Consider the following 26971-nt stretch of genomic DNA (forward strand, 5'->3'; position numbering starts at 1 on the left):
ATATTTAGGCCCATAGGTCTGCAGGTCGTTGCTCTACCAAGAACACATACAACTATTTTTTCTTAGATATAGGTTTTTATATCAACTCATTTTATATTTAATGGTGCCACACAAGGATATTAAAACATTATTGTAGACTGACATCAATTGTCAAGACGGCATAAACTCCAGATAGTAAACAAAATCTAAAGGAAGAGAGATACTGGGATTACATGTTTAAAAAGTAGAAGAGGAAAGAAGTGAATGTTTTTCCACAGGTTAATTCAATTTACAAAATAAAATATGTTAGCAAGTCAATTTGAAATTAACTACCAACTTCATTTGTCCTTATGGACAGTTAGAATGGGGTGGTGGGAATCTATCTACTTTAAAAGTCCATAAGGATTGAAACAAAAATTCAAAATGAATGGAAGACAAAGTGCAGCCTGTTTTATACTTCCTGGTTTTCTTTACCTTCACTTCAGTCAAATGCACAGATTATTGAAAAAAATTATTCCACTGTAAATTTGTAACATTGTATCCATTACAATTCCTTAGATTGCTGTGCAGAAATAAGAGACAGACATGACTCAACAATTTTGAACATGTTTTCATTTTCCACTAGCTTCCATTGTTTAAACATCATTATGATATGATAATTGTAAAAACATTCCATTTTTAATATATTATAAACATCACTTCCTATCTTGAGGGCATACAACAACAAATAAAACATCTCTAAAGCTTTTCAAGCATTTAAAGATAATCACAACTTTTACAAGTTCATGAGATTTGGTCCCATCTCACCCAATTACTTGCTTGATTTGACTAATATGTCTAGTTCAACATTACATGAAGGTTAGAAAGAAGGAAGAAATTATTTTCTACCAGTGCTTTGGACAGTTCCAATCATTCCAGCTGACTATGCTGGATGGGATCACCAAAGAAAGAGGAAAAAAAAGGAAGAACCAAAAAAAAAAATCCCATGCTTCGTTCTTGAAAATTTAGGCTAACAGAATGTAACTACAGTTGAAATGGTCACACTTAATGAAGATTTAATTCCTTTTAGATTTTTGCAACAATATAGTAGTTTCATCATTGCTATTACTGAAACTAACTTTTTAATTCCATATTTATTATATATACATCCCTAGTTGCCATGGTGGCATTCAAACTTATACTAGTGAATCACTACGTGCTGACCAAGTAACTTATGAAGTCAAAAGAACCCACTGGGTGTTTGACAGTCTTCTTTTTTTAATGGGTTCTAATGGGTTTCTTTGTTTTGTGGCTGTCCGTAAGGAGCTGAATCTGAAAGTTGCATAAAGTATACATACTTTGACAATAAATGTACTTGGAATGTTAATGATTACAATACGATGCTGCCAATGATTACGATTTTATTTTCATTTAAAAAGGATAGAATTTTTTAAATATTCTTCAGCCTAGCATGAAATTAAAATTAAAATGAATACACCAATATCTCATATTATGAAGGAGTTGTATTTCTGGAAAGTGGTTAGCTATCTGAAATTTCATAACGGGAAACAATTACATATTAGTATAAATAAGGATGATTTTTTTAAAACAAAACAAAGAGGTAAAGAGGCACCAGGACAAACTTCACCACATGGAGCTATGTAATGTAAAGTCATACATATTCTGATTTTGGCATTCTTATTTGGGCAAAAGTCAGCTCTTAAAGGATATGGCTAATATTTCAGTACAAAAACTAATGAGATTTAAGTTTGTAAGTGTAATTGTTTAGTGTTGGTTCACATTTGTGTGTACACGGGTTATTCATCTCTTAGAGGATGGAAAATCACTATAGATCCCTAATGTAAAATATGTAACTCCTCTGAGCTTGAACTTTTTCCCAGTCACTCTAACAGAAGTGCCATTTTCAAGGTCTGAACTCCATCCGTTCAGGGAATTCAAAATTGTAAGAGTAGACACTGTAATGCAAAACTCCAGGATTATTTGAAAGGTGCAACTGCTCTGATTGTATTTTGCCAATGATAAAAACTGGTGGTGTAGTAAGGCAATGCATGAGATTGTAGAGACATCAACAGATTAAATGAATAGGCAAAACTGCAGAAGGCTGCTTTAAATGCAGGGGTAAAGGAATAAAGGAGGATAGATGTGAGCATTCCATATAAAAATGAAATGCTAGAAACATATATTTAGAGATCCACATGAATAAAGACTAAAATGTAGTAGTCAGCCACTAAAAGAAAAAAATAATGGCATGATTGCCATTATAATTTAGAGGATTACTGTATAAAAGAGAGAGGGCTTTGTTACAGTTATATAAAATTGATGTGTGATCTGAAGTATTGTGCTTGGTTGTGAGCAGCACACCTTGAAAAGGATTTAATAGCCTTGTAAGCAATGCAACACACGTTCTGCAAATTATCATCAGAAGGCCTTGGTGAATTAGATGTATGTATATAGTTATAGGTTGGGTGTGCTTCTAGAGGAAATTAAATAAATTGGACTTCAGGATGTAAAAAGGTGATTTGGTTTTTGGGTTTAGAAAGGAATTTATTAAAGAAAAAATTCCAATGCTACATGTCAAAAATAAATTATAATTCAGATTCAGATTCATACCGCACAGAATCAAGCTCTTCAGCCCACCATGTACAGTATGTACATATCAACCATCAGTATCCATCTATAACATCTATAAATGTAGCATGCGTCCCTACCTCTGCCACCTATTCAGACAGTGTGTTCCAGATACGACACAACTGAGAGTGAAAAATCCTTCCACAGATCATCCCTACACCTCCTATCCCTTAACTGACACCTATGCACCAGAGCTTTAGATATCTCTGTAATGGGAAAAAGTCTCCTATGATATACTTGACCTCTGCCCTTCATTATTTTCAGATCCACCTTCAGTCTCCACTACTCCAAGGAAAACAAATCCAGTCCATCTAGTTTTTTGCCAGAATGGAAACACACTATCCCAAGCAACATCCAATTGGATCTCTTCTCCAGTGCAATAACTTCCCCCCTATGGGGGGGGGGGTGATCAGAATTGTACACACTACTCCAGTTATGACATAACGATGGATCATAAACCAATTTTGGATCTAATTTGCCATTAGCCCTTCGATCATGGGGGCTCTAACAACGTGGAGCAATTTCCCATGTGACACCTTCTTAAAGGCCTTGCTGATACACTTGTATCAAAACCTTCCTGCATTTTTATTCATTGCCCTCTTTTATGAAGGCAACCAGCCTTTATGCTCTTTTCACCAATTCACCTAACTCTACCACTATGTATTGAAATCAACTGCCAGGAATCCTTGGATTTCAACACCAAGGTCACTCCCCAAGGCAATATCATTTATGATATCCTAACCTCTTTAGTCCTCCCACTTACCAGGATTAAATTCCATCTGTTATTGCTCTGTCCACTTTGCCAACCAAACAATATTATTGCGTAGCCTACGGCATACTTCTTCACTTTCTTCAAGTGATCTGTGAACTTATTAATCATGCCTCATACAGTGGCATGTAGAAGTTTGGGCACCCCTGGTCAAAATTTCTGTTACTGTGAATAGCTAAGTGAGTAAAAGATGAACTGGTTTCCAAAAGGCATAAAGTTAAAGGTGACACATTTCTTTAATATTTTAAGAAAGCTTTTTTATTTCCATCTTGTACAGTTTCAAAATGACAAAAAAGGAAAAGTGCCCAAAGCAAAAGTTTGTGCACCCTACATGGCAGTATTTAGTAACACCCCCTTTGGCAAGTATCACAGCTTGTAAGTGCTTTTCGTAGCCAGCTAAGAGTCTTTCAATTCTTGTTTGGGGGATTTTTGCCCATTCTTCCTTGCAGAAGGCTTCTAGTCCTCGTGGAAGGAGAAGATGGCGGCACGACGCAGCTCGCAGTGGCCACTCTGGTGGTGATGTCTGTTATCTGTCAAGTAGGGTGCCGTGCACAATCCTGATTTGATGGAGACAGACGTGAGAGCACAGAGGAACATCTGGTGAAACTTCTGAAATGCCTGCTTCGCTGCTGTTGCTGCTACTGTGTGGTCCAGACTCTCCGGAGGAGAAGGCCCCGAGTCCTCGACTTTGCTTGTTGCTCGGCGGCCGGGGCAGGGTCAGAGTGCTCGGCAGACAATGGTACTCGGAGAGGCTGTGTCGGAGGGGCTGGTTGGAGGCTCGAAGTTTTTGGACAAACTCAGAGTCCGCTGCGGTCGGGTGCTTCCAGTGGTGCTGCATCGGCAAGTTGGCGGCGCTTGGAGGTTCATGGCAGGGAGAGTTCCTCCCTTCTGCCGCCTGCGTGAGATGATGAGTCTATTGGGACTTTGAGACTTTTTTTTTTACTGTGCCCATGGTCTGCTCTTTACCAAATTATGGTATTGCTTTGCACTGTCGAACTATATGTTATAATTATGTGGTTTTTGTCAGTTTTAGTCTTGGTTTGTCCTGTGTTTTCTTGTGATATCATTCTGGACGAACGTTGTATCATTTTTTAATGCATGCATTTCTTAATGACAATAAACGAGGACTGAGTGTCCTCATAATCTAATCTAATCTAGTTCTGTGAGATTCTTGGAACATCTTGCATGCACTGTTCTTTTGAGGTCTATCCACAGATTTTCGATGATGTTTAGGTCGGGGGACTGTGAGGGCCATGGCAAAACCTTCAGCTTGCGCCTCTTGAGGTAGTCCTTTGTGGATTTTGAGGTGTATTTAGGATCATTATCCTGTATAGAAGCCATCCTCTTTTCACCTTCGGCTTTTTTACAGACGGTGTGATGTATGCTTCCAGAATTTGCTGGTATTTAATTGAATTCTTTCTTCCCTCTACCAGTAAATGTTTCCCATGCCCCTGGCTGCAACACAAGCCCAAAGCATGATCGATCCACCCCCGTGCTTAACAGTTGGAGAGGTGTTCTTTTCATGAAATTCTGCACCCTGTTTTCTCCAAACATACCTTTGCTCATTGCGGCCAAAAAGTTCTATTTTAACTTCATCAGTCCACAGGACTTGTTTCCAAAATGCATCAGGCTTGTTTAGATGTTCCTTTAAACTTTTTGAATAGAATTTTTTGGTTCTACATGCAGGGTGCCCAAACTTTTGCTTCGGGCCTTTTTCCTTTTTTGTTATTTTGAAACTGTAAAAGACGGAAATAAAAAAAGTTTTCTTGCTTAAAATATTAAAGAAATGTGTCATCTTTAACTGTATGCCTTTTGGAATTCAGTTCATTTTTTACTCGCTTAGCTATTCACAGTAACAGAAATCTTGACCGGGGTGCCCAAACTTTTGCATCCCACTGTATCCAAACAATAAAGGCTTCAGCACTGACCATTGTGGTATACCACTAGTTCCACGCTTTGAATCACAAAGACAACCTTCCATCGTCACCTTCAGCTTTCTGTTACTAAACCAATCCTGTGGGCTCCAATCACATGGAGCAATTCCCCCATGTGGCACCTTGTAAAGACCTTACTGAAGCAAATGTAGACTATATCATTCACACTGCCTCAGCAATGCCTATTTTACTGCTGAAAAATCCAACTAAATTGGTCATAGGGGATGCAACTTAAAGTCAAATCATTTACAAGATAGGTCAGAAATTCAAGAAAAGGGTTGCTGAAGACTAAAAAGTAGATGTCAGCTAAATTAATAATTTTAAGTAAGAGATTTTCTTTTCCTAGCCAAAGTTATTAAGGAATATGAAGTTGGAGGCAATGAGCCAAGACACTTTAGTTGTGATCTCATCTGAGGGATAGGGGGGCCAACTCTAATTTCTATGATTTGGCCTGTTAAATCTATTCTTTTTACATATTTCACAATTTTAAAAAATAATCTTTTCTGACTGCAATCCAGGTTATTGCATTTAACAGATGTTTCACTGGTAATCTAGTGAAGTGGTGTGTAGGTACATACATTCTTCTGCGTGATGGAAATTGAATGCATATCCAAGATTCTGCTTCAGTGCACAATATTTAACTTTAAGCACAACTAAAAATATGCACTGTGCAATGAGATGATTCTTTCCAAAATAGTGAAAGCAAAACAGACACTGAGGGCCAAAGGACCTGTTCTATGCTTTAGATTCATTGATAGGCAAGTCAGAATCAGAATCAGGTTTAATATCACTGGCATATGTCAGGAAAGTTGTTTTTGTTTACCTGTGGCAACTAATTAGTTACATGTCGCAATTGATTAGCGACACAAGAATCACTTTTGGGTAGGTCAAATGACAGTCACATGGGTTAGGGTGTTGCCAATTCAAGTGATGCTCTTTTTAAAAAAGTATATAGGGAGGTATAAATAAAACCAATTATCAAACAGCAAAATAAATATGTATCTGAAAGCACCTCCTTCTCCATGTATGAGTCACATCTTTTATTTATTCTTTCTCATCATTTGAGTCAGCTAATCCCAAAACACCAAACCAATGTGCACTACTCATCATTGTAGCTTTCAAGTGTAAAACAAGTGTTCAAAGATTTTTTTAAGTAATACAGTTCCGCATATTCCAGCTCAGAGTTGCACTTTGAAGTGTTGACATTTTAAACTATTATGTCAAAATAAAAAACAGCAAAAAGAAGTCTGAGGCTATATAAACGTTATTTGTGTGAACTAACGTAGACAGTAGGAAAGACAGCTCGATGAAAAGATTTGGATAACAAAATACAACATATAATTTGCTGATGCTTACCTCGCAGGTCCTGTGGGGTTCGGCCTCCTGTTACATGCTGCCTTGGCATTCTCAGAGATGTCCTCAATGGCGTATGGCGTTGTTCATCCAGATAAGCTAGATCTTCCAGATGGGCAGAGCTTGTAGCTGACAACAAAAGAAGCAAATATTGCCCCAAGTATAAGTTACAGTCAAATGTGAAAAGAATCAACAAATAGACAACTTAAAAAAATAGAGTTTTTGCCTGAAGATAGGAGAAAATTCATTCAAAACACACTGGGATATTTGAAACTACATCTAAAATGTTTGATTAAGAGGAATACAGTAAATAAAGGACCCTCATTCACACCCACAAAAACAGAGTAGCAAGTGAGAGTGATTCTGCACACCCCAAGCTTCATAGGTAGTGTGCTCTGATCTGAGGAGTTCACAAATTAAGGTAGAAAAAGCAAGACTAACCTCCTTATTTTTACTCACCCTTCTCAGGAATAATAAAATGAACATTAACTTCTTACAACACATAAAAAGTGCTGGAGCAACTCAGCAGGTGAGGCAGCTTTATCGAGAGGAATAAACAGCCTTTGGTGACAATAGAATGAATACAACAAATGTTAAACCTCCCATACTTCAAGTTCTTTAGTGCTTCCTGTCAGTACTAAGAACAGGTAGTTCTTTTATTAAAAATATTTATATGGACAAGAAATGAAAAACATTAAAACTGCAACTACTAAAAAAAACCTGACATTAAAGTAGAAATTGCAGGAATCATGAATACATCAGCCAACGTCTGTGGAAAGAGAAATAGAAACTGTGGAAAAGGGCAGAGTTAATATTTCACCTCAGGAACTCTTTCAGCAGAAGTAGAAAAGAGAAAATAAATACAATTTTTATGTTCCATAAAAGGGTCATGTGGGATAGATAGGACAACCGTGAATCTGACAGTTATCTCAGACTGCCATGGTGATATGCTCTTGATGAAGCCAACTGATTTTTCTTTCCACTGATACTGACTATTTCAAGCAATTTCTGGTTTTAGGACTATAACAGACAGTTGGATTCACCTGCAGAATCTTGCAGCAACCCATAAAATATCTTTGAGAATGTCATCTTTATTTTTAAACAAACTGCTACCATTATAAAAATAGACAATAAGAATGATTGTTAACTATTTAAATTTAACAATTATGTTAGGCTTAATAGGAAATATTTTAGTCACCAGATCAGATAACTTTAAGAGTAGCATCAAGCTGTGAGAAAGGACAAAGACTGATTTTAAATCAAGTGGATTTGAAAGATCTGGGAGATCTTAAAGAAATGACCGAGGCAGTTGTAGGAAGATAATGTGTACAGTATTAGTGCTTACAGAGGAACATTTTCAACAGTAATGTGGAAAGAACAGGAGATTGGAACTAATTGATCAACCTACTAGCCAGAACTGTACAACGCGACAACTAATCTCTTCTCCTTTCATACAAAATGATCATTCTGTTAAAATGCGATTCAATATAATCAATTGCTCTGACTGAGCTTTGAATCAAGGTAGATTAGTACAGCATGGACACAGGTCTTTCAGCCTAACTAGTCTGTAACAGCCAAGATTCCCATCTAAGCTAGTCCCATTTGCTCACAAACACTACCTGCATCATTAAATCCTACCCGAGGCATAATTCAATGCAGATATATCAGAAATGCCTAACATGTCAAGAAACACAGCTTAAAATACAAAAGGCAAAATATGCTATTTTCTTCTCCAGGAGGTAACTTCTCTCTTACCTCAAACTGCTTTTGCCAGAAGACCAAATTATTCAAGTGCACAATTCATAGCCCAACCTTGATCATATCAGTCAACATAGGAATCTGCTCCCATTTTCCTCATAACTCATCCAGGAGCCAAATGCTGTTTCAAAACAGGCAACATAGACTTTCTGCTGATTACAGGAAATTACAATATTTACCTACAATCTACTGTCTGCCTCAGTCTACTTTGCCTACAAAGTAGTATTCAGAAGAAAAGTAACACTCTAACATGCAATGTGGTCAATACATATATCTACACTGCATAAAATGTAAAGAGCACACATGAAATGTGAATGCTGAAAATGTTTCCCTTATCTCTGCCCAGGGAAGCAGTAGAAACTACCTCATTAAATGTATTTAAGGCACAATTAGATAGATATTTGCACAGCAGGGGATTAAGGGTTAAGGGGGAAAGACAGGTAGGTGGAGTTGAGTCAGCTGAGCCAGATGAACCATGACCTTATTGAATGACGGAGCAGGCTTGACGGACCAGATGGCCGACTCCTTTCCTATTTCTTATGTTTGTATTGTAATATTTCCCTACTCTATATTTATTAACTGCAGTTTATCATATAAGGCAAAATATTTAAAGCATTATGTTGATATGGCACTCTATTCAAACATCTCCATTACTAAAGAAATGTCTTCTTTCAGATGAAGCATTACACTCTATAACTTCTTACAGCTCATTGTAAAAATCCCCCAAGGCATCTACAGTGTTCTCCATGGGTCTCAGCCAAAATTTGCTTCTCAATCAGCATTACTAGAATGATTATCTGGCTATCATATTGCTTCATGTTGGCCCATGGTTAGTGCAGATTGGCTGCCGCCTTTCCATCATCATAAGAGTGTTTTCAAAGGTATTTCATTGGCAGCAAATGCACCTTGGGACTGTGAAAGATGATTATATAAATGTAAGTTTCTTTATTAAGACCACCTGTTCATTATTATTTGTGAAAAAAGGTTATGCATCACTAGTGTGAGCTCATCAGTGCATTAATAGATGAGTTGTCCTGAATTGTGAATACGACATCTCTTGGCACAGTATGTAACAGTAAAAAAGGAGACATATCTCTGAACCAACAGGAATGGAATTCATCCATGATGACCAAACAACTCTATTAATTTCAACTATATACTTTATTCATAAATATAATCACAGTATATTCCTCTACATTAATCGTATCATCAATTCTATACATTATTTTACAATGCACCAACAGCACTCCCCTTTTCCTGTTTAAGTAAAAAGCCTGTGAAAGGCTTGAAGTGCTGTTGGATAGGGCTCTGCTACCATGAATGCCTAGACTGTGGGCATTCCCTGCAAAAACTGTGCAATGCCTACACCAAGTTTCACTATGTTCCTCAGAATATATTTCTGCACCTTGTAATGTGCTGTGATGGAATTCGGTTGACTGTCCACAAAGCCCTAAATCTAAAAGGAGATTTTAAGCCCTATCAGATAAAGGTATCTATGGGTACCCTCACTAAAAGGAGGTTATGCTATGTCCATCTCCTCTTCCAGGACTAATTTATTTCTCTGTCTAGTCTCTGTGGTGAGGTTTAGCAGCCAATACCCATTGCCTGAGAAGTAGCTTCCCCCTCCCTACCAAGGAGATATTTTCAGCTAACAAGGTAGTTTAAACACAGTTTATTTTACTTTTAATGATACACATTTAAATTTAGCCAAATAGTGCTTAACATTTACACACATTTAACACTCACAGGGGATTTCTGATTTATAAAAAATTTCAAAATTATAAAAGATTTACAAATTACAAAGGATTTCCAAACACAGGTATTAATTGGTTGGGTTGAGTGTTGGATTGACTGGTTTTTGTTTACAAAAAGCTGAAAAAGGAATATTGGTTAGAAGCTTAACTTTGTGAAAAACAATCCTGGCCCTTTGAAAAAGTCATGCTGCTGTCCTAGAAAAGTGAGGTTAGCAATAAGCCACTTGGGCTCTGGAAAGTGAATATCTATCAGAGTGTCAGCTAGCAACATTCACTTGCCAACATCTCTTTACACTGGAAGACCACATCTCTGGTACTCCAGAGCCAAAACCAACTTTACTAAGTAATTAAACAGCTTTGGATCAGCTACAAAAGCAGCTTTCACTATTGAAAGGCACTCAAAGGGGTGGGGGGGGGGAGAGTGGGAAATGACATCATTCCAAATAGTTGTTTCACAGAAGATGAATCTGAGATGCTTCTTAGCAATGCTAAATCTTAATAAGATGTTAAATCTCAGGCTCACCTTGTTTCCCAGTTTCAATATTTGTTGCTGATTCATTTACAGAGTTTTTGTTATGAAAATATCCTCCTCACAACCAAATGGTTAAATAGGGGAAAAAATTGCTCTAAGTAAAGAATACATCAATGGAAAATTATCAGGCAAGAATGTTGAATTGTCTTGCTCTGTGTTATATCAAGAGGCAGTAATTTTTAACAACTGAAATACAATTTACAGTTAGCATGGGAATATTAGACCTGGCTATGTCAACTTATCCAAGGTAACTGCTCACACTGAGCCCAACACCTTCGACCTACATGTCAAGATAATTATGAAACATGGTACAGATGGTCACTCTTTAAAGAGAACATGGCCATGGTAACTAATCACAGGAAGCATCTACACATGTACCCAATAAGGATTAATGCAGGATATACGAATGACAATCCCACAGTGGAGACGTTGGCCTACTCAGTCAAACTGCAGTGAGAGAAAAGTCAATTTAATCAATTGAACTCAAAAATGTATATTCAACTAGACTGACTATCTAAGGCAAGTTCAGGTCACGATGAGGATCCATGAATGGAATAATTCAAAACTACTCAACGTTCAAACTGCTTAAGTGATTTGTAATGGCGGAGGCAGTGTTGATAAAATTTATAGAGAATGTAACACAAGATTGAATAAAATTATTTCATTAAGGGCTGTTATTGTAAATCACTAAGTTATATTTTAAAAAAGAATGAAAAGGTTCTGTTCCTACACTATAATGTTACAAAATAATGCCTAAATTTTGACCATCATATGGGGCCATGATAACTAGCTGATCACAAAAAGACACTAGAGAAGGATAGTGGACTCAACTCTGTCAAAGGTCATAATGAAGTGAGGAAGTAAAGGGATAGGTGACCCTTGTTTTCATCATAGAATGTCAGGAGTGACTATCAACTTGCAACTAGTTTTATTTTGATAGTTGACTCCAGCTGACAAAACAAAAGATTTATCTAACATACAAATTACATGGCCTCATGATACTCCCTGCACAGTTTACAGAGCAAAAAAAGTAACTGCAAATCAGCAAGTCCTTTCAACCCAATCATCATTTGACACAATTACGTGCACAACAACATCCAAGTTCTCAGCCATAGAATTAACTAGAATAACTGACATTCAACTTAGAAGACAGAAGTAGAAAAAATCTTTAAAGTTCTGGAAGCATGGAGAAATGTAATTATTGCAAGCGAAAATGTTTTAGGTGTTTTATTAATCAATTACTGACTGACATTTACACACGTTCAGCATTCTCATTCTTCGTGCATTTGCAAGTCAAATAAACCTGGATACACTTTGCTTCTTGGAGGCTAGCAATCTACACAGAAAATAACAGCTGACACAACATGGCTCTGGATAACAATATGCATTACAAAAGAAATAATGAGAGAATTTTGCTTTCAATCTCACATCCACCAGATTTTTGTCTTTCAGTTTTTTATCCATTTATATCAAAGATTGTCCTGTATTTTCTCCATATTAATGCTTGAGAGAAAATATAAAATTGATATCTCCCAGAGGAAACTGTTTAGTCAACCATACGCAAACCATTACATCAAGCTGTTCATAAAGCATTCTGGGACTCAGCACAGATCTGGGTTTGCTCAGCATAAATTAGGTTCACAATGTCATAAGTGACTTCATCTTGCAATTTCAAGTAATCAGCCTCACCATAAATAAATCGATATGTACAATTGACATGTATACAACCGTATCACATTACTGCACAAAGGACATTAAAATATGAGGTTTTGATTTTTTTTTATTTCTTTACAAGACTCTCCAAAATCAATGGTTGATATTTTTCATGGCAGCTACCTGAAAAAAATTAGATGTACAGTACTTTTAACCTCTTCTTCCTGATAGCACTAACTGACAGCACTGGATAAACTATCTGCTTAATTTTACTTCTGAAATATGTTTCCACTGAGTGTGTTAGGTTAAAATGACAATCCTTGTTGGGAATGTACACTTCATTGTTTGAAAATCAAAATGCTGGAAATTTGAGACAATAACAAAATGAACTAAAAATTCAGGAGTTACAGGAGCATCAGTGGAAGGAGAAACAGTCAACGTATCAGCTCTGCATGTAACATATTCTGTTCAAACACTGACTGCTTCTCGTTCTCACATACTGCCTGGACTGCTGAACTTTTCCAGCATGTTCAATTTTTATTTCAACTTAATTGCTTGTCTTTACTGACTCACACTTATACTGTCACAAATAGTTACAGTGACATGTTTCTGGTGTTCAGTGCAACAAGTGAAACACAAAGATAACAGCTTTGAATTCAGTCACCATCAAGAGAAAATCTGCAGATGCTGGAAATCCAAGCAACACACACAAAATGCTGGAGGAACTCAGCATGTCAGGCAGCATCCATGGGCAAAAAGTAGTCAACATTTTGGGCCATGACCCTTTGGCAGGACTGGAGAAAAAAAGATAAGGAATAGATGTAAAAGGTGGGGGGAGGGGAGGGCGAAACACAAGGTAATAAGTGAATCCGGTAGGGGGAGGGGTGAAGTTATGAGCTGGATTAGTTGATTGGTGAAAGAGATACAGGGCTGGAGCAGGGGGAATCTATGGAAGGGGAAGGCCATGGAAGAAAGAAAAAGGAGGAGCACCAGAGGGAGAAGATGGGCAGGCAAAGAGATAAGGTGAGAGAGCCGACACATCCCTCCCTTTCTCGATCCCTCTGTCTCTATCTCTGGAGACAGCATTTCTACTGATGTCCATTATAAACCCAGGGACTCTCACAGCTACCGTTTCCACCCTGTTACTTGTAAAAATGCCACCTCCTTCTCTTAATTCCCCTGTCTCCACTGCATCAGCTTTCAGGATGAGGCTTTTCATTCCAGAACAAAGAAGATGTCCTCCTTCTTCAAAGAAAGGCGCTTCCCTTCCTCCACCATCAATGCTGCCCTTAACCGCATCTCTTTCATTTCATGCATGTCTGCTCTTACCCATCATTCTGCCACAGCAGGGATAGGGTTCCTCTTGTCCTCACCTACCACCCCATCAGCCTCTGCATCCAGAACTTCCACCATCTCCAACTGGATCCCACCACCTAGCACATCTCCGCCTCCCCCCCCCCCCCCACCACTTTCTGCTTTCTGCAGGGATTGCTCCCCAAGTGACTCCCTTGTCCATTCATCCCTCTCCACTGATCTCCCTCTGGGCACTTATCCTTGCAAGTGGAAAAAGTGCTACACCTACCCTCACACCTCCTCTCTCAATATCATTCAGGGGCCCAAACAGTCCTTCCAGGTGAGGCAACACTCCACCTGTGAGTCAGTTGTGGTCATTAACTGTATCTAGTGCTCCCAGTGTGGCCTCCTGTATATCGATGAGACCTGATGTAAATTGGGAGACCACTTCACTAAGCACATACTCTCGATCCACCAGAAAAAGTGGGATCTCCCGGTGGCCACCCATTTCAATTCCACTTCCCATTCCCATTCCGTTATGTCAATCCGTGGCCTCCTCTACTGTCGTGATGAGGCCACACTCAGGCTGGAGGAACAACACCTTATATTCCATCTGGGTAGCCTCCAACCTGACGGCATGAACATCGATTTCTCAAACTTCCGGTAATGACCCCAACCACACCACCACCCCACCTTCACAATTCCCCTTCCCCTTTTCCCTCTCTCACCCTATCTCCTTGCCTGTCCACCACCTCCATCTGGTGCCCCCCCTTTCTTCCATGGCCTTCTGTTCTCTCCTATCAGACTCGCCCTTATTCAGCTCTGTATCTCCTTCACCAATCAACTTCCCAGCTCTTCACTTCAATCCTCCCCCTCCTGGTTTCACTGATCACCTTGTGTGTGTCTCTCTCTCCTCCCTTCACCTTTTAAATCTACTCATCTTTTTTCTCCAATTCTGCTGAAGGGTTTCAGCCCGAAACATCAACTGTACTATTTTTTTGCCATTAAACATATTTATTTATTTAAATATTTACATATTTAAAATATGATTTAGACTCTTAAAATAAATCTCTGGATTGTGTGCTGATCCATGCATTAAATGCACATTAACAAAGATGCTGTGATTACATTGTTTGAATATTTGCCACTGCACTGCCTTACTTAAGTACTGATAAACATTGTTGAATACATCACACAGGAAATCTGGTCCTACAGACAGAAGCAGGCTTACGTATTCAAGAACTTTTAGGATGTGCCATTGCCTTTACCTTTTATTGTAAAGTCTTTTTTTCTCCAAACATACCCCTGCTCACCGTGGCCAAAAAGCTCCATTTTAACTTCATCAGTCCACAGGACTTGTTTCCAAAATGCATCAGGCTTGTTTAGATGTTCCTTTGAACCTTCTGAACAGAACTTTTTGGTTCTACATGCAGGGTGCCCAATGAGCAAAGGCATGCCCGGAGAAAAAAGAGGTGCAGAATTTCATGAAAAGAACCCCTTTCCAACTGTTAAGCACAGAGGTGGATCGATCATGCTTTGGGCTTGTGTTGCAGCCAGTGGCACGGGGAACATTTACTGGTAGAGGGAAGAAAGAATTCAATTAACTACCAGTAAGTTCTGGAAGCAAACATCACACTGTCTGTAAAAAAGCCGAAGATGAAAAGAAGATGTCTTCTACAACAGGATAATGAACCTAAACACACCTCAAAATCCACAATGGACTACCTCAAGAGGCGCAAGCTGAAGGTTTTGCCATGGCCCTCACAGTCCCCCGACCTAAACATCATCGAGAATCTGTGGATAAACCTCAAAAGAACAGCACATGCAAGATGGACTAAGAATCTCACAGACCCAGAAGCCTTTTGCAAGGAAGAATGGGCAAAAAAACTGTACTATTTTTCATAGATGCTGCCTGGCCTGCTGAGTTCCTCCAACATTGCGTGTGTGTTGCTTCCAATTCAATAGCATCTTGAATGTTCTATAAATGTCCTAAAGTGCCTTACAGGAAGGATATCCATCAAACTTAAAGATTGGCATGGAGCCATATAAGATATTAGCCAGAAGTTTGAGTGAAGATGTAAGCAGTAAGAAGCACCTTAGAACAAAAGAACATAATGTAGGAATCCTCACAGTGGAAGCCAAAGGTATGGTTTCCAGTGGCAGTGTTTTAACCTGGGAATTAGCAAAGGCCCAGAAAGCTTTGTGGTTAAACCAATGTTTATTGTATTACGGAGACACAACAGAGTGAGATGATGAGTGGGATGATGAGTGGGACAAGTTTAATTTTATTTTAAATTCCTGTGGTTAACGAATATATTTACTCTAGAATGAAAAATGGGGCTGTTTCATCAAGCAACATTAGTGCACAACATATGAGATGAAATGTTAATAAAATATGTTTTTGTGATTGAACAAAAAGGAAGATACAAATACATATATTTAAATATATGTGAATTAGGGCAGTGATGACGGGTTAAGATACTGGATCTAGAAATCAAGACTGTTGACCTGAAAACATGAATTTGCATAGAACCATGGCAGCTGAGAAATATAAATTGAAGCAATGAAATAATCTTGATTTAAAAAAAAGTATTAGTGGTGGTAGTTATGAAACACTGGCAAAACAACAAACCTAGTCTTTGAAGAAAGAAAACTTACCATCCTTGCCTAGTCTGGTCAACATGTGACCCCCAGACTCTCAGGAATTGATCGGCACTGATACATAAATGAATGCCCCTGTAATGGACTCACAATCTACATAGTTCAGTTGCAGTGAGCGACTGGCCATACTTTGTGAACTAGCCCGGATTTCTTAAAGAAATTATGAAAAAGTAGAGCCAAAATAAGAAAAAGAATAGAGAAAGAAGAAAAGGAAAGGGGAAGCAGTGATCAAAAGCAAAAAGTGAGCAGTAAATCAAATAGCAACATGTTTTTATTAATCAATTACTGTCCAACACTTATGGACTTGCAACATATGTGTTTTCATTAATCTTGTTCTCGTGAGTCAAATAAATCTAGCTGGATTTTGAGCAGGTAGAATGTAGGTTGGAAATATACCTAGCAAGTAAAAATACTGCAACATAATTCATATCTTTACTAAGGTGTGGCGATCAGAACTGGTTGTAATATTCTATTTGTGGTCTAACTAGTGTTTGATAAAGGTTGAAAATAACTAACTTCATTGTTACTTCTTTAAAATTGTAAAATAATTTAAATTATGTATTTGATTGAACTGCTGCCAAAAAACAACAAATTTCACAACGTATGTTAGTGGTAATAAACCTGATTCAGATTCTGTTTCTGATTTTACTAAGTGCTAGCTGGTTGTTTAATATTTCCTACATTACTTCAATGACTATCATTGGAAAGCAGTTACTCTTCTGCACTGTACTTTAGGACATCATGAATTTAGTATCAAAGTTTGTATATGTCACCATATACCACCTTGAGATTCATTTTCCCGCAGGTATTTACAGGAAAATAAAGAAATACCATGGAATTTATATAAAAAAACTATACGACTGACAAACAATTAATGAACAAAGATGTGCAAAGGAAATAAGCAACGCTAAAGGAATTATATGAATGCAACTATTTAGGCAGATGTAAAACGATACTGTTTTACATTCTTGCCTCAATGAGCACCAGTAAAGCAAACACAGATTTACTGCTTGTGGAATCTAACATGTAAAAGGCAACGTTTTTTAGAGTCCTGAAGAAGGGTCTCAGACTGAAACATCGACTGTGTGTTCATTTCCATGGATGCCGTTGAGTTCTTCCAGCGTTCTGTGCTGTTTGCTCACATTACAAATCATTGCATATTTAAGTATTTTACAGACATATAAAGCCCTTGAGGAGTTCCTATGACGTTTCTATGGTATTCTATCAAAATTAATTTGTAGAATATTTAACCTAGAGTTTTTGCTCTATAATTGTAGATTGGTCTTTTTCTTTTTATATCTTAGGGAATATATTTAAGTTAAACATTATCTCATTCCATTGGAGCTGATATCTAATCTCCATTGTAATTCCAGTTTACACAATCTTCAGGACATATTATCACAGATACCTTGCAACAATGTCTACCACCAAGGTTGTCAGAACAGCATGTAAAGGTAACATGCTATTCTGACGTAGACATGCTGCCAGTACTGAGCTAAAAGACAGAACTCCTAAACTAATGTGCAGTAATGTTAGGGTTTCTGAAGCACAATGAAAGGTATCACCAGAAAATCCTCAGAATCGGTAAGGAGAAATAAAAGCTTTCCTATTTATCAGCATCCAAGTATGTAAGGGACCTTTAATAATTTTGTGCTCTTTGGAAGCAATCAAAGACCATGCCACTTATAACTTACACTTCAGTATCAACTTTAACAATTAACAGATAGAATATTAAAGATGGTTAATGCACAAGGGTCAACATGACAACCAATAATCAATAATAAATTACACTCAATCTCTAGAAGTTGAAGTTCCTCATTTTATTGCATGGAATATCACTAATCAAACTTCCATCTATTTTGTCATATACCTTATATAGGCTTATGCAGCTCTGAAAGATTAAAATGGGCAGTACTTTCACTGCTTTCTGTCAAAGCCTTTTAAGTGAAATGAAATTCATTATCAAATTCCAAAATTGCAAGTATAAATCATTCTAAAGCGGAAAAGTATATTTTGAGCAGAATCTTTTGCTCCTTCAAAGGACACAGATGCAGAGTCTTTGATATTTTTAAGGCAAAGGTAGTTAGATTCTTAATAGGCAAGGGATGCAAAGTTACTGGGCATAAAAGGGAATGTGGAGCTAAGGCAGCCATTATTTTATTGAACAACAGTGAGCAGCCTACCCCTGCTCCAAATTTCTGTTTGTAAGCCCATCTAATTTCCCCAGATGCTATTCACACTCCTTACCTTCCTTCACAGAAGCTCAGTTGTGTTCCTCTTAAATTCACCTTCTAATGTACGAGGCAGCTCAAAAGATTAGCTGGTACAATTTCTGCTTCTTTACTGTGAAGGTATGACCAAATACATCAATCCATACTTTTCCTGTTTTCATTGTAAAGGATCTCTCCCCATCACCTTCCCCCCTCCCATCCGCTCAGCACTTGATGCACTATTCCATCACTCATATCACACTTTCCTTTCTCCTTCACTTGACTTGTAACCTTTCTTACCACAACCACGAGACACAGGACTCAAGGTGTCAAGGTTGCACCTGTCCTCACCTCTGCTGCCAGAGGGGCTGTGCAGCAAAATATTAAGGAAAAATGGAAGAGGATGAAAGGAGAGGGAAAGGAGGAGAAATACTGAGAAAAGGAAGGGATGGGAAATAGAATAAAGCCAGTGAAAAAGGGTAAGAGAAGAGAGAGAAAAATAAGTGGCGGGGGATTGGGAGAGAGTATTTTCCACTGGACTATTCAAAAATATTGGCATAGTATCAGTTTTTAACAGAGGTACTAAACCAGTAATTCACCTGTAATTAATTTTTCTTTAAGTGGGCAGCTGATTGCCATTAACACTTCATTCAATCATGCAATACTTTACATTTAATCCTTCTCATACAATAGCAGTTAACCTGCCCACAAGAGTTAAAAACCCGAACACATAAGTATAAGACCACAACCAAACTGGTTCCAGCATCACCCAAATCTGAACCTCTCTCTCTGGCACCATGCCCCTAGCTACACATTAAACTACTAGTTCCTCCATTTCTAATCTCATTGCATTAAACTCCTTCCTCTTCAATGCAGCTGGTTTTAAAAATATCCTGCTTTTCCTCTTTCTCCCTACAGAATGTTACCAGATACTTCACAAATCAAGTATCAAGAGTACTAGCTGGTAGGTGGCCTTGCAGATTTTACAGATGTACAAGGTCCACATTGAGGACTACTTTATTATTTCCTGTCAGTTACCGTATGTACAGACACTCCGGTGCCCAGCATCATTTTATAGACATACAATCAATGTACAAACGTACATAAGCTATCTTTAAGTATTTATATTTATTGTGTTTTTTTATTATTGTGTTCTTTATCTTATTGTGTTTTTTTGTGCTGCATTGCATCCCGGAGTAACAATTATTTTGTTCTGCCTCTCTTCTATCTGTTCCACAGTCTCTTTGACCTCCTACCGTCAGGCAGAAGGTACCACAGTATAAGAACAAGGACCGTTAGGCTGGGTAACAGTTTCTATTCCCAAGCTGTGAAACTTCTCCACTCCCTGCTACCACCCAGTATGCATTATACTGTTGTATATTTAACCGTTTGTTACATATGCACTTTGTATCAACTTGTACATCTAAAGAATATTTCTTTTAATCTTAATATTATTGTGTTATTATTTATGTGATTTATGTGATATATATACTGTGATTTGCACCTTGATCCCTGATTAAGATTGTTTTTTTTTAGCTGTATACATGTGCATGGTTGAATGACAATAAACTTGAACTTAATACAATTAGTCTTTTAACAGGAGGATTTTCTATTTAAAATTGAAACAACCCCATCCCCTCTTAAAATAAAGCTTGTACTCTTACCTGAAGCAATTGCATGGTTTTTCTGTATACATGTCTTTCCTACATTAGGGAATCTAAAATCTGAAAGCATGGATAAAGTGTAATTTTAAATACACTAAACCTTTTCAAATCAATAACCAATTCGTTTTGAAAACTAGGGGAGCGAAATTTAAATCTGGATGGAGGTTACTTCTGTTTAGGTCATCTTCTGAAATGACATAGCCCAAGCTGCCATCAGTAATATAAAGCATCCACTAGCTAGCAGAAATAATTGGGAAAAAGAATGCCTTCATAAAAATAAATAAGTACATTTTAACATTTAAGTAACTAACAAATAAGGCTTTAATTATCCACTTAAAAGGATAATTCTTTTGCAGGCCAGTTTTACAGGGTTTCCTATTAGTAGGTACAACTATAAAAAAGTGACCATAATATCACAGGTTATGATACACCATGGAGTTTTGGCTCCAAATCCAATCTTTAAAGTGTTGTAAATCTTACAAAAATGCTGCAAACTGAAAATACGCTAGGAGTTATAAAAGTATGCGGATTATTTTCTGGCTTCAGCTAGTATTTCCAATTATTAAAAACTACATTTGCAACAGAGTGTGACATTAAAATTAAGAGAAATATAATTTTTCCTAAGCTTTTATAGAAAAAAATAAAAGTTTCAGCATAAATTTCTTCTAGTAAATCAATAATGGCAAGATATCTATGCTCATTCCTGTTATCCAAATGTGGACAAGGGTAAATAGTGATATGAAGTGACTGCCCTTAATATCAAGGTAATGCTTGATCAAGCATGACAGAAACATGGTGGTGGTGGTGTTGTGGATAGTGTAGTCAGTTGTCATAAATCATAACAGGACATTGTTTGGGTGCAGAGCTGTGTTGAGAAGTGGCAGGTGGAGTTCAATCCAGAAAAGTGTGAAGAGATAAACTTTGGAAGGTCAAACTTGAAGGTAGAGTACAAGGTTAAGGGCAGGATTCTCAGCAGTATGGAGGAACAGAGGGATCTTGAGGTCCATGTTCATGGATCCCTCAGTGTTACCATGTAAGTTGATAGGGTGGTTAAGAAGGCATTGAGTGTTTTTTTCTTAATTGGGGGATTGAGTTCAGAAGCCATGAGGTAATGGTGCAGTTCTATTAAAACTCTGGTTAGATCACACTTTATTGTGTTCAGTTCTGGTCAAGTTCAAGGTTTATTGCCCTCTGATTATACATATATTCAACCAAACAGAATAATATTCCTCCAGACCACAGTGTGTCCCCAAGACATATAGCACACACACCACATAAAACAAAATATTACCACAAATAAGTTAATAAAATATAATTCAAGGTGCATGTAGTGCACAGCATGAATGAACAGTAAAGTAAACAGCTCTCTGTTCTAGTGATGAGACCTTGGTGGTGGTAGGGTGTCCATTAGTCCCACAGCCTGAGGGAAGAAGCTGTTATCCAGTCTGACAGCCCTAGTCCTGATGCTCATGTACCTCCTTTCTGATGGTAGTGGGTCAAAGAGATTGTGGGATGGGTAGTAAGAATCTTCAACAATGCTTCGAGCCTTTCATATAAAACGCATCCAGTAAAGAGCACAAATGGGGGGGGGGGGGCATGGGGAGAGGAGGAAGACCCCGATGATCCTCTCAGCGGATTTTACCCTCCTCTGTAGGATCTTATGATCTAATGCCTTGCAGCTTTCATACCAAACAATAATGCAGCCAGACCGGACACTCTCGATTGTGGCAATATCCAATATGAGAGGGCATAATTTTAAGGTGATTAGAGAAAAGTATAGAGGGGAATGTCACAGAGAGGTAAGCACGTGGACAACAACAACATTATATCATCTGGCCATTCTGGTCTACACACCATCACAAATGTTCCCTTTGTTCTCTCTGCCCCTTGTACTGTCACTTTTCCAGCCCTGATGAGAGGTTAGAACTGAAATGTAAACACTGCTCATCTTTTGACTTTTCTAGTCCTGATGAAAGGTTAGAACTGAAATGTGAACACTGCTCATCTCTCTACAAATGCTGTCTGGTGTCTTGAAATCGCTAACATTTTTAACTTTTATGTCATGCCATCATTCTCTCAGTGAAATATTCCTATCAGATGAATTGATCAGCAACCAAGTTCAGCAGGGGAAACCTCGACACCACTCGGTTGCATCCAGGTTGCCAGAACTATGAGATAGCAGCTCTAACCACAGTTGTGCCATACTGTCAGTCCTTGTGCAGTTGCTTATCAAATGCATTTTGAAAATCTAAGGACTCCATATCTGCCGGTTCCTGTTTATCCTTAATAAATTTGTATCTGGTATTGGCAGGACATGGGTGTCATGTTGCTTATTAAACTTAAGAGGCTTTCTTAACTGATTGCTCCCACATCTCCCAAGTAGGTCACCTGGTACTGTATACCATATATATTCTAATGTATAGTTACGTATTCATAGATACATGTCATATAAAACAATTCTCTACTCTTGTTAATTTAAGAAATAGAGAAGTGCTCTGAAGGAAATACAATAACCTGGGATTTAGAACCACTAGTTCACATATTACTCCCAAATATTCGCCAGTATCTTACTTGAATTGCTGGAATTAAACAAGGTCAGGGCAAGAGGGATTCACTCCAAGATGCAGAGTAGAAGTCACAAAATAGCAATATCATGTACCATTGGATCAATGAAGGTAGAAGTCAAAGGTGCAGAGAAAAATAACAGCTCACTTATAAATATTTTATGATTCAATGACAAAACAAATCTATTCGTGTACAAGAATTTTCCTAGTTTATTGTGGAATGCAGTTTAACAAGTAATTCTGTGTTGAGCCTTGTTAATTGATATAAAAGATGAAAATGGAAAGAGTCTTAGAGTAAATAGCTTCAATGACAAGGTATTGAGTACAAGAGTTGGATGTTATGTTGAAGGTGTATAAGATGTTGGTGAGGTCTAATTTGGAGTATTGTGTGTAGTTTTGGTCACCTACCTACAGAAAATATGTAAAAAGGATTGAAAGAGTATAGAGAAAATTTACAAGGATGTTGCTGGGACTGGAGGACCTGAGTTACAAGGAAAGATTGAATAGGTCGGGATTTTATTCCTTGGAACGTAGAAGATTGAGAGGAGATTTGATGGAAGTATACAAAATTATGAGGGTATAGATAGGGTAAATGTAAGCAGGCATTTTCCACTGAGGTTGGGTGGGACTACAAGATGTCATGGGTTAAGGGTGAATGGCGAAACGTTTAAGGGGAACATGAGGAGAAACCTCTTCACTCAAAGGGTTGTGAGAGTGTGGAATGAGCTGCCAGCGCAAATGGAGCATGCAAGCTCAAATTCAATGTTTAAGCAAAGTTTGGATAGGGACATGGATGGTAGGGGTGTGGAGCAGGTCAATGGGAGTAGGCAGTTTAAACAGCTTGGCATGGACTAGAGCGCCGAAGGGTCTGTTTCTGTGCTGTACTTTTCTATGACTGTATGGCTATGACTTGTATAAGAAGTTCCTTATTATTTGTATTAAGATCTGATTCTTTTCTCCCACAATGGCCTTGTGATACGGAAAATCTCAGATAATTTGCTATCCAATTTGAAAATATGATAGTTTAGCAACTGGCTGACAAGGTGGTTTTGTCCACATTCCCTTTAAATACAGGGGCTTTAAACTCATTGGAAAATTTATTCTAATAGTCATAGTCATACTTTATTGATCCCGGGGGAAATTGGTTTTCGTTAGTTACACAATAATTAAATAGTAATAAAACTATAAATAGTTAAATAGAAATATGTAAATTATGCCAGGAAATAAGTCCAGGACCAGCCTATTGGCTCAGGGTGTCTGACCCTCCAAGGGAGGAGTTGTAAAGTTTGATGGCCACAGGCAGGAATGACTTCCTATGACACTCTGTGTTGCATCTCAGTGGAATGAGTCTCTGGCTGAAAGTACTCCTGTGCCCACCCAGTACATTATGTAGTGGATGGGAGACATTGTCCAAGATGGCATGCAACTTAGACTGTCTGACATCTATGAAAAAAGTGAATTAAAAGTATGAGGGTGCTATATTATTAGAGTCTGACTGTAGTTGATACATCAGTTTGAAAACAAAATGTTAATTCATCAACACACACAAAATGCTGGTGGAATGCAGCTGGCCAGGCAGCATCTATTGGAAGAGGTACAGTCGACGTTTCGGGCATTTTGTGTGTGTTGCTTGAATTTCCAGCATCTGCAGATTTCCTCATGTTTGCATTAATTCATCAAGTTATTTGACATACAAATTGACGTTCAAGATTGGAAGCTTCAGGTAGAAATTTGAAAAATGAAACCCATCTGCATTACAATCATGGCAAATAGAGTGCTTATTACAAATCAGAATCAGGTTTATTATCATCGGCATGTGACGTAAAATTTGTTAACTTAGCAGCAGCAGTTCAATGCAATACATAATCTAGCAGAGAGAAAAAAATAAATAAAAGAAAGAATAATAATAATAATAAATAAACAAGTAAATCAATTACGTATATTCGCAACACACATCAGTTGCTGGTGGACGCAGCAGGCCAGGCAGCATCTATAGGAAGAGGTACAGTCAACGTTTCGGGCCGAGACCTTTCGTCAGGTCTAACTGAAAGAAGAGATAGTAAGAGATTTAAAAGTGGGGGGCGGGGGGAGAGACCCGAAATGATAGGAGAAGACAGGAGGGAGAGGGATAGAGCGAAGAGCTGGAAAGTTGATTGAAAATTACGTATATTGAATAGATTTTTAAAAATGTGCAAAAACAGAAATACTGTATATTCAAAAAAGTGAGGTAGTGTCCAAGGGTTCAATGTCCATTTAGGAATCGGATGGCAGAGGGGAAGAAGCTGTTCCTGAATCGCTGAGTGTGTGCCTTCAGGCTTCTGTACCTCCTACTTGATGGCAACAGTGAGAAAAAGGCATGCCCTGGGTGCTGGAGGTCCTTAATAATGGATGCTGCCTTTCTGAGACATCGCTACCTAAAGATGTCTTGGGTATTTGTAGGCTAGTACACAAGACAGAGCTGACTAGATTTACAACTTTCTGCAGCTTCTTTCAGTCCTGTGCAGTAGCCCCTCCATACCAGACAGTGATGCAGCCCGTCAGAATACTCTCCACAGTACAACTATAGAAGTTTTTGAGTGTATTTGTTGCCATGCTAATCTCTTCGAACTCCTAATAAAGTATAGCTGCTGTCTTGCCTTCTTTATAACTACATCGATATGTTGGGACCAGGTTAGATCCTCAGAGATCTTGACACCCAGGAACTTGAAACTGTTCACTCTCTCCACTTCTGATCCCTCTATGAGGATTGGTGTATGTTCCTTCATCTTACCCTTCCTGAAGTCCACAATCAGCTCTTTCGTCTTACTGACGCTGAGTGCCAGGTTGTTGCTGTGGCACCATTCCACTAGTTGGCATATCTCACTCCTGTATGCCCTCTCGTCACCATCTAAGATTCTATCAACAGCTGAACAAACATTACATAGGTTGCCAAACTGCATGAAAATAACAGTTGTTTAATTTCAGAAATGTATTGATACAAACAATCCTGTGGTTATCTGTTACCACAAACTACATTGATTGAACAGCACTTTGAGCAACATGCAAACTTGCTGCATTGTTAAATGAAAAATTAAAAATTGCACTGAATATGATCAATATAACCAACAAATATAATGAAACAATGACGTGCAAATTATTAAAAAGCAGATTTTTTTTAACATTCTTACCCATAACGGAGAAATTATTGTTACAAGATTTGAATGCATGCAAAGTTCAGTCTTTTCTGTGTTAATTCTAACGAATCCTTTTACGAACTCCCTCAAATTAAATCATAGCACAACCAAAACATTTATTGTTCATACCCATTCCAAACTCTACCAGAAGTCTGAGCCTAAACTAGATAGATTGCGTCGTAATTAACTCTGAGCCAAGGGTAAGAGCGCCTACCTCTACCTCTATGACATCTCTGCTGTGTCCTCACCAGCTCATGGCAAATATCCTAAAGCATTCTGCATGATCTCTCTCAAACTAAATCGAACAGATGTTATCCGAAATTCCTGCAAGCAAAGTTCCAATCATCCACTTTGAGATACATTGGAATCCACTTTAGTATTACCTCAATTTAAAAATTACCCAATTTTCACATCCTTCAATGCTTTTATCACTTCCTATCCCTGGAATTTTCCCTGGTACTCTAACCTTTAATTCTGGCATTATGCTATTCTCCAAATTTAATCGTGCCATTAATTCGTGATATCCCTTCAATTGCTAAGGCTCTAAACACTGAAATTTCAACCATTATACTGTATTTCTTTGCCTGTACGCCTTCAAGCCTTTGATCATTTATCCTATCATCTGGCACCAATGTAACATAGCGGTTAGCATGGCGCTGTTACAGCTTGGGGAGTTGGAGTTCAGAGTTCATACCGGTGCCGTCTAAGGAGTTCGTATATTCTCCCCATGACTGCGTGGATTTCCTCCCACAGTGCAAAGATGTACCATTTGGTGGGTTAATTGGTCGTTGCAAATTGTCTTGTGATTAGGCTAGGGTTAAGTTGGGGGTTGCTGGGCGGTGCAGCTCATTGGGCTTCAAGATCCTGTTCGACACTGTATCTCTAAGTAAATCTACTCAAGACTTTGTGTCATATTTTTGTTTGATAATGCTCCTTTGAACTACCTTAGGATATTTAAAGATATTATTTTATTTTTCCTTGCTATATAAACAAGGCCAAGTAATTAAAGACCATTCTTTAAGCAGCATAGCTATCCAACATCATTG

The 26971-nt window shown here is 38.1% G+C and overlaps 1 protein-coding gene across 5 annotated transcripts in view; it reads right to left on the reverse strand.

Moving 5' to 3' along the window:
* Positions 1-26971, reverse strand: part of LOC140191404 (protein TANC2-like) — a 745351-nt gene that overhangs the window by 191176 nt on the left and 527204 nt on the right. For all 5 annotated transcript variants that reach the window (XM_072248798.1, XM_072248801.1, XM_072248797.1 and 2 more), the window contains one exon: positions 6667-6792. In XM_072248798.1, the coding sequence (XP_072104899.1) occupies positions 6667-6792 (126 nt within the window). The remainder of the gene's footprint in view (positions 1-6666; positions 6793-26971) is intronic.

The sequence above is a fragment of the Mobula birostris genome, chromosome X, assembly GCF_030028105.1.
Source record: "Mobula birostris isolate sMobBir1 chromosome X, sMobBir1.hap1, whole genome shotgun sequence".
In the NCBI taxonomy this organism is placed as follows: domain Eukaryota; kingdom Metazoa; phylum Chordata; class Chondrichthyes; order Myliobatiformes; family Myliobatidae; genus Mobula; species Mobula birostris.